Raw genomic sequence first — 10000 nt, forward strand, 5'->3', positions numbered from 1 at the left:
TGCATGTAATTTGTTACTCGTAGGTCTTTAAGACTAGAGTCACTAGACCAAGTTGAAACGGAAGTCAAAAGCCATGTGGAACACACTGCAGCAGGCATGGCTACGTGAATTCACATATTAAACCTAGGATATTTTTCAATATATGTGGAATGACTCATCAACACATTCTGCTGGAACTAAAATCATCTTAAATATTGGAATATAGGGTTTTCAATATGCAGCCCAAAATTGTATGTGTATATATATATATATATATATATATATATATATATATATATATATATATATATATATATATAAATTACCTCTCGACATTAGAACTGGTGATATAAAATCTGCAGAGGTTGAAGTCTTTCTTGCTTACTGAGCGTATTTGACAATTAACAAACTGCGATGAATTATTCTTAAAATGCTTGAAGAATGCACATGGCAAATTAATAGTGTGGATATCTCACTTGTTGCATGCAAGTTATTTCCATTTATAGATGTCATATAAAAACTATGAGAAGAGACTTATATCAGCCTGTTCAACATATAAAGCTCTATTATTATTATTATTATTATTATTATTATTACTGGCTAAGCTACAACCCTCGATGGAAAAGCAAATTGCTATAAGCCCAATGGCTCCAACAGGAAACAATAGCTCAGTGAGGAAAGAAAACAAGGATACAAATAAACTACATGTGAATTAATAACAATCAAAATAAAATATTTCAAGATAAGTACTTGTTTTATCAACATACTTCTGAAGGTTTCACTTCACAAAACAAGTTTAATTCTCTCTACAACCTTGCTCAACCAAGGGAGGTGTAACAAACTGCAGATGGAAGCAAGTTGCAACCCCCTTGAGCATGGGTAGCTCACCCGCACCCTCTCCACCAAAGAGGGAACAGCCCCAACGACAGGAAAGAGCGGGAGACAGATTCCCGCCCAAAGTGGAGCTTGAGACGTTGCTACTGGTGGTGTAACGATAAGAAAATAAAACATAGTTAATTAAGAGGAAAATCATTTTCCCAGCTTTGATTGTTATGAAGACTTTTATTACTAACTGCTTTTTAATTTTTAATATTTATTTTCCAGGCACTTTATTTAAATAGAAATAAGGTCACAGGTTGTAGATGAATCAACTTTTGCTTTGACAATCATTGTCTTAACAAAATTGTTTTGCGCATTTGAAATCATTGTACGAAATTGAACTATTAGTTTTTCTTTTAAATTCTTCCTCTTATAGGCTATGCGTCCACAATAAGTTCAAGTTTGATGGTTTAAAATGCAGATGCCGTCATATAAATATACAGAATGTTCTGTGTATACATTAGTTTTATTATTATTATTACTACTAGCCACACTTCAACCCTAGTTGAAGTAGGATGATATAAACCCAAGAGCTCCTACAGGGAAAGTAGCCTAATGATGAAAAGGTGTGTGTATGTGTATATATGTATATATATATATATATATATATATATATATATATATATATATATATATATATATATATATATAACCTAATGATGAAAGGGTGTATATATATATGTATGTATGTATATATATATATATATATATATATATATATATATATATATATACCCTTTCATCATTAAGCTATATATATATATATATATATATATATATATATATATATATATATATATATATATATATCAAGATAAGTACCAACGTTAAAATAGATATATCATATATAAATAATGAAGAGATAATCATGTCAACCTGTTCAACATAACATCCACTACAAGTTTAAACTTATGATATAGCAGCTATTTAATAATGTTTTTTATGTTGATAATTCGGTAAACTTGCCTCTAACAATTGATTTCTGCAAGAACCAATGCCCAACCTGTAGTGCCAGACCATTTTAACCAAGTATTGGTTGATGGTACGGACATGGGTGATGGATCAACGAGTTTCGCCTGTTGCCATTTTTTCTCCAGGTTAAAAATACTTCCAAAGTAAACCTGTTCTGCCTATTTTGTAGCCTAACCTATGTACGGAGCCGGTTTAGTATGTGGGCTACCTTTCGAATATGGCCTACGAAATTCTATCTGTTTCAGTATGTGGCCTAACCTAACCTAACCTAACAAGCCAGGTAGGCCACATACTAAACCAGAATAAAAAGGGTAGGCCACATACTAAACCAGAATAAAAAAGGGTAGGCCACATACTAAACCAGAATAAAAAGGGTAGGCCACATACTAAACCAGAATAAAAAAGGGTAGGCCACATACTAAACCAGAATAAAAAGGGTAGGCCACATACTAAACCAGAATAAAAAAGGTAGGCCACATACTAAACCAGAATAAAAAGGGTAAGCCACATACTAAACCGACACTCTATGTGCTGTTATACCTGATTAGGCGATTGGAACAGCATGGTGAAGGATAGCGTCCTTACCCTTATCATTAGGAACACGTTCAAGTCATTGTTCAATTGAACTGGACTATACAGACTGCAGCATGTTTAGTGTGACCAAAAACTGTAACCCCAAATGAAGGACAGAATTGGCTGGATAAGGAAGGAGTGAAGTTAGAATATAAAATAGCGATGTCTCATTAGGCCTGTCATGAGATCCAATATAGGCCTACAAGAATGATGATAAAGATTTAAAACAACTTGCATAAAAGTCTCTTTAGGCCTCTCATGAGATCCAATATAGGCCTACAAGAATGATGATAAAGATTTAAAACAACTTGCATAAAAGTCTCTTTAGGCCTCTCATGAGATCCAATATAGGCCTACAAGAATGATGATAAAGATTTAAAACAACTTGCATAAGTCTCAATAGGCCTGTCATGAGATCCATTATAGGCCTAAAAGAATGCTGATGAAGATGTAGAACAACTGGCATATGAAATTCAATAGAACTGTCATGAGATCAAACACAGGCCTACAAGAGAGAGAGAGAGAGAGAGAGAGAGAGAGAGAGAGAGAGAGAGAGAGAGAGAGAGAGAGAGAGAGAGAGAGCTAGGCTAACCCAATCCTAGGCCTACCATAATTGATTTCGTACAGTCGTACATTACTGTTCCCCGAACACAAGAGCCCGTGTTTTAAGTAAGATAGAACAGTATAAAAACAAACAAACTCGTATTTAAATATGTAATTACTTGCCTGTGTTTAGTGGATATTGATCGGTAGTTAATTTTTTTCCCGTAGTTCGTCATTACTTCCGTTGGTATACGTCGTTTTCTTTTCAAATGTAATGATTTACGTAATCACTATAACTTAGAATTTTAAGCTCAATCACGAAAAACATAATCGAAATGAAAATTGAGAGGATCAACAAACGACACGACACGACTACCGTCACTGTCCACGTCAAACTAATTCTCGATTCTCAACTCGAGTGACAATATAATGTTTTCCCGCCTTTTTCGTCGGTGAAGTCAAGATTTGAAAATGATTTTGAGTTTATTATTATTATTATTATTATTATTATTATTATTATTATTATTATTATTATTATTATTATTATTATTATCATTATTATTATTATTACTTGCTAAGCTACAACCCTAGTTGGAAAAAAATTCCTATAAGCTCGAGGGCTCCAACAGGGAAATAAGGAAAACTGCAAGAGAAGGCCAAGAACAATAATAACCTTAAAATAAATCTTACATATATAAACTATAAATAAAAATTGAAAATAACACGAGGATAAAAACTTCAAAATAACGATAGAAAGAGAAGCAATATAGAATAGTGTGCTCAAGTGTACCCTCAAGCAAGAGATCGTTAACCCAAGATAGTGGAAGACCAAAACTTGTAGACGTTAACCGTATGGGTTATATATAAATATACTATAAAAAAAAACATATCAACTATTCCTTAACTCAAGCTATCAGTTACGGTTACAGAGGGAGTGACTCCAGAAAGAACCTCTGGGTTCTACCATCAGGTGAACTCCTCTACTACGTAGCGGCTGTTGCTGTCATAATGGATGCCACAGACGAGGTCCAGAGGCACTACACGGAACACACAGAAGATATACAGTGGTTAGGGAGTCTCCTTACATATATTTTTAAAAAATAAAAAAAGATTTTTAACAAATGAAAAAGCCAATAGGCCGAAGCCAAGAAGTAGAAGGGACAGGGAGCCGAACTGAGAGGAAACCGAACAGACAGCAAGGTGTACAAACATGAGTCTAACAGACAAGGTGGATGTACAATTTTAATAGGATATAAAAGCTCGTTACAGTAGATTTTTAACAAATAAAGATTTTTAACAAATGAAAAAGACAATAGGCCGAAGCCAAGAAGTAAAAGGGACAGGGAGCCGAACTGAGAGGCAACCGAACAGACATTAAGCCGAACAGACAGCAAGGTGTACAAACATAAGTCTAACAGACAAGGTGAATGGACAATTTTAATGGGATATAAAAGTGTTTTTGGACCTATTCTAACTTTGATAAGTTTATATTTGAATGTTACGTTAATATTAGCATCTTTACTATTATAATTACTACTATTATTATAGATATAAGGAATTATGGTATTTGGGTCATGCTGCTGATCACCGGGACCGGGGAGGTCATTCAAGACCGGTGTGCAACCCCACAGTTTGTTTATCTGGCTTTTAATTAGAAAAAACAGTTAAAACTTATAGGAGCGTTACTCATACTATAAACAAATGATTGCAGGCAAAACAAATTGGGGAAAATTAAAATTTTAAGACAATAGTTGCATATTCACAATCAACAGTATAATACATGATGCTTGATATATAGGCCTACTTGTCTCTTCACTAACTAATTTCATCACAAAAATCTTATAGTTGTTTATTAAAACATATTACCTTCGCAAACTTTGTTGCAAAGGTTAGGTTTTGATAGGCGTCTATATATTTATGTATTTAAGCTGTGTGTCTATGTGTTTGTGATTCGCATAACTCAAAAACTATTTGACCGAATCTCATGAAATTTAGTGGGGTGATTGGCCTTGATCCAAGGACAATTTGATTAGCTTGGGAGTGATTTGGGTAAAAAGAATCAAGGTACACAAGGTCACGAAAAGGTCAAAAAGTCTTTTTGCCATATCGTGGCCAATTTGTGTCTGATTTTCATGAAACTAGTGCCAAAATGTGCATAATCCAATTGCCGATCTCATGATATACATGATATAGGTGAAGGTATGCGCTCTACCGAGTGCCCATTCTAGTTTTTATATATATTTCAGCATGGCTTTGCATCCGACCCGTGACCTGGTGGCTTCAGGTCAGAGAGCCTCCAGAGGGAACAAGTACTCTGCGCATGTGCGGGTTTGGAGTGCGCGCACTCTCGCCACTCTTCACGTTTTGGGAAGAAAGGAACTGGGAGCTGGCATTCTAGCCGTTGACTTCTCGCGCAGGGTAAATAGACTCATTTTTATTTTAAACTGATTTTCATTTAATCTGCTGTCAATATTTTGTGAATATTCATATAAGCGCGCAAATGCTTTATATATAAATATATATATATATATATATATATATATATATATATATATATATATATATATATATACATACATACATATATATATATATATATATATATATATATATATATAAATAGATATAACATATATATATATATATATATATATATATATATATATATATATATATACTGTATATATATAAGCTTTACTGTCACAAGAATCATGTGACTTAATATATAGCAAATGCTAGTATGAAATATTAAAATACTTTAGTGTATGTATATCTATGCTTTTTATATACACACACACACACACACATATATATATATATATATACAGGTATATATATATATATATATATACCTGTGTATATATATATATATATATATATATATATATATATACCTGTATATATATATATATATATATATATATATATATATATATATATGCATACTGCGTTTTTATGTAATCTTATATGCGAGTGTGCAAAGTTATGTTATAAGAAACGGGTAGTTATGATTTTCGGATTGTGTAGAGAAACTTCTGAGACAACTGAATGTGTTTCAAAGTCTTTGCATGAGAAGATAGTAGATAATAAATGCGACTAAGAATAAGATTATGAGAATGAATGAACAATAAGAAGATGGAGGAGGAATGGTAATAGTCAATATATATGAAATAATAGTTGAAGTGAGAAACGGAATATCTGAAGAACGAAGGTGCCAGGGTTTGTGCAAAAGCTTGGGGAGAGATTTTAATTGTCTATGAAAGCCATTGCTAGAAGGGTGAAGGAACTGTTCAGCCAACTCCCCATTTTAGAAAGGAAGTGTGAAGCTGTTGAATTTAGTTTAGTTTTATATATATATATATATATATACATATATATATATGTTTATATATATACATATATATATATATATATATATATATATATATATATATGTAAATATTAAAATGGCATAAAAACTGAAATAATGAGAAATGTGGAGGTATGCTACTACAGTGGTGACTTGTTCGCCTAGCATTCGCATGGCAGCAGATCGATCCCAACCTGGGACCGTGAGTTTAAGCTGTTTACTGGGGAGGCCACTGCTGTGGTTGGACACCACAGGGTAAAACTGGAACTGAAACCAGACACCTTTATCTTCACCTTTAAGTGATAGAAATATCAGTGCATTGGAGAATGAATCAGTTTAGAGATGGTTCAGGCTTGTGGAGAAAATGGGAGTATCATTGGATTGTTTAAATGAGTATAACTTTAGACACCTTTACCTTTACCTTAAAATGGTAGAAATATCAGTACATCGAAGAATGAATCACTGCTTTGAGATGGTTCAGTATTGTGGAGAAAATGGGAGTATCACTGGAAAGTAAAAAACAAATTATCTTTCCAGAATAAAGGGACTTACCTATTAGCCGTCGATGCTGACCGAGAGCACCTGCTGTCGGTTTGGACTTGGGACAACGAGCTGATCTTTGGCAGGGTTGCTGTAAGTGAGAGATCATTCATTTTGCTTTATATACAAGTCAAGCTCATTCATCTCATAGCTTTCTGATGTGAGGGCTCAAACGATTTAGATTTATGGAGACATATGAACGATTTTGAATGCCTTTTCAGTATCTAAAAAGATACTGATGACCGCAGAGGTAGCAGCAGTAGGGGACTCAGCAGTATGAAGCTTCATCTGTGGTGGAAATGTGGGAGGTTGGGCTGTGGCACCCTAGCAGTACCAGCTGAACTCGGCTGAGTCCCTGGTTAGGCTGGAGGAACGTAGAGAGTAGAGGTCCCCTTTTTTGTTTTGTTTCTTGTTGATGTCGGCTACCCCCCAAAATTGGGGGAAGTGCCTTTGGTATATGGATGGAAAAAGAAAGTTTTTAAATACCAGAATTGTGCATAAAAATAATGGGAATATGTGAATGTGTTTAACACACATAAACTTGGAGATTTGAGTAAATGAGACATAAAACTAGATATGATGATAATAATTAATGCTGCTAGAACAGTATCTGAAAATAGACTGAGATTTTTTCATGCATGGATTATACAGAAGCAACTGTTTTAACTACTTTTTAAGTTGACTTCAATTTGTATTTACCCCTATGTCTATATGTATTTGATAAATAAAAAAAATGCAAGTATTTATGTCACCAAGCTATAAAACATTGTTTTTTCATCTATAATAGGCGGCATTATTATTACAGAAATAAACAAAAATAGTTCCAAAACAAAATTAGATATTTTCTTCATTCAGAGCATGTAAAATACCGATCTAAACCTCTCTCTCTCTCTCTCTCTCTCTCTCTCTCTCTCTCTCTCTCTCTCTCTCTCTCTCTCTCTCTCTCTCCAGACCCATCAAGATCACGTATTGGGAGCGGCCTTCCATCCGCTTGACAATAACCTTATTGTCACTCATGGAAGGGGGCTACTCTCCCTCTGGGCCAGAAGGAAGGACGGTATCTTCACAAGGACGGATCTCATCGAGGTTAGTGGCTAGAAACTACCTTAGAACTAAATTATTAATTTATTGATAATAATTTTTTTTTTCTTTTTTTCTTTTTTTAAATATAGTCTACAGAAACTGGTAGTTAATAGTGTACGATTCCGTGTTACATCCAGCTTTATTATTGTTATTATTATTATTATTATTATTATTATTATTATTATTATTATTATTATTGTTGTTTTTGTTGTTGTTATTATTATTATTATTATATTTTTAATATTATTATTATTATTATGATTATTATTATTATTATCATTACTATTATTATTATCATTATTATTATTACTATTATTATTATTATTATTATCATTATTTTTCGTTAATCTACAACCCTAGTTGGAAAATCAGGATGCTATAAGCCCAGGGGCTCCAACAGGGAAAATAGCCCAGTAAGGAGAGGAAATAAGATAATATATAAACAACAAAAGAAGTAATGAACTATTTAAATAAAATATTGCGAGAACAGTAACGATTTCAAAATAAATCTTTCATATATAAACTATAAAAACTTCAAAAACATAAGCGAAAGATGAACAAGATAGAATAGCGTGCCCGAGTGTACCCTCAAGCAAGAGAACTCTAACCAAAGACAGTGAAAGAAGAAATCAAGAAGTAAGAACGGGAGAAGTTTCGTAGGGACAAAATATCTCGAAGGGTCTTGAGAGGAGACAATGAATAATGGAAAGTTGAACTAATTATAGTCAATTCTTTTTAGTGAGGCAGATTTGCACCGACTCGCAGGGGTGCCTTTTTAGCTCGGAAAAGTTTCCTGATCTCTGATTGGTTGGATAAGATAATTCTAACCAATCAGATAGCAGGAAACTTTTCCGAGCTAAAAGTTCGCCGCTGCGAGTCCGTGCAAATGCGCCTCATTAAAAAAAATGAGTATAGTAGTTTTGATTATAGTAGAAAATGGATTGAAGGATTAAAAAGGTGGGTATTTGTCCGAGATGAAAACTTTTTGATCAACACTGTCGATAGATATTTAGATAGACAAATAATATGTCTACACTCGAAGGGGCGAATTGCCAATGAGATTTGCCATTATTTATGTAATTGTAAGGAAGTTTGAGTCCAGTGGTAACGTGTTTGCCTTACATTTGCATGGCAGCAGATCGATCCCATACCGGTACAGGGTTTAAACTGTTTACTGGGGAGACCACAGCTTAGGTTGGGCACTGCATGGATGGAGCTTGGGGTTGCCCGACTGATGTTCTGGTGAGCATCTATTCTGATGAGACTAAAACTGAAAACTGACACCTTTAACCTTTTCAGCTTTACCTTCTACCAGAGATAACTATAATTGAATGATTTCATTTCCTTTCACTAAAGCCAATTTATTCATCTTCCAGCAGGAAACATCTGGAAGAACAATCACGTCCCTGGAATTCACCCCCGGGGGAGACCTCATCACAGGGGACCACGAGGGAATGATCACCGTCTGGAGCATTGATCCAGATGGCGACTATTATGTCAAGAGAGAATTTCAGGTTGGTATCATCAATTCTATCTCCATCTTTAGTACAAAGCTGAAATAAATATTCTTTATTAAATGATATTGATTTTAGCATCAAGGGATTATTTCATCATCATTATCATCTCTTCCTACGCCTATCGACGCAAAGGGCCTCGGTTACATTTCGCCAGTCATCCCTATCTTGAACTTTTAAATCAATACTTCGCCAATCCTCCTCTCCTACTTCACGCTTCATAGTCCTCAGCCATGTAGGTCTGAGTCTTCCGACTCTTCTAGTGCCTTGTGGAGCCCAGATAAACGTTTGGTGAACTAATCTCTCTTGGGGAGTACGAAGAGCATGACCAAACCATCTCCAACTGCCCCTCACCATGATCTCATCCACATATGGCACTCGAGTGTCTCTCTTATAGTTTCATCTCTAATCCTGTCTTGCCATTTAACTCCCAATATTTTTCTGAGGGCTTTGTTTAGTGTGATTATTTAGTGTGCAAGAAATACAGTTTTAAAGTTATGACTTATTTTAATGTTCCATCAGTTCAAGAGTTGTTTGTGTTAACGTAAGGGGAAAGTTTGTTTTGCAG

At 34.3% G+C, this 10000-nt stretch overlaps 1 protein-coding gene across 1 annotated transcript in view; it reads left to right on the forward strand.

Moving 5' to 3' along the window:
• The window catches only part of DCX-EMAP (Doublecortin-domain-containing echinoderm-microtubule-associated protein), a 153574-nt gene that overhangs the window by 127789 nt on the left and 15785 nt on the right, over window positions 1-10000 (forward strand). Inside the window, exons 11-15 of the mRNA XM_068379937.1 lie at window positions 3864-4013; window positions 5193-5364; window positions 6833-6928; window positions 7787-7921; window positions 9295-9432. Coding sequence (XP_068236038.1) covers window positions 3864-4013; window positions 5193-5364; window positions 6833-6928; window positions 7787-7921; window positions 9295-9432 — 691 coding nt within the window. The remainder of the gene's footprint in view (window positions 1-3863; window positions 4014-5192; window positions 5365-6832; window positions 6929-7786; window positions 7922-9294; window positions 9433-10000) is intronic.

Source organism: Palaemon carinicauda, chromosome 9 (assembly GCF_036898095.1).
Source record: "Palaemon carinicauda isolate YSFRI2023 chromosome 9, ASM3689809v2, whole genome shotgun sequence".
In the NCBI taxonomy this organism is placed as follows: Eukaryota; Metazoa; Arthropoda; class Malacostraca; order Decapoda; family Palaemonidae; genus Palaemon; species Palaemon carinicauda.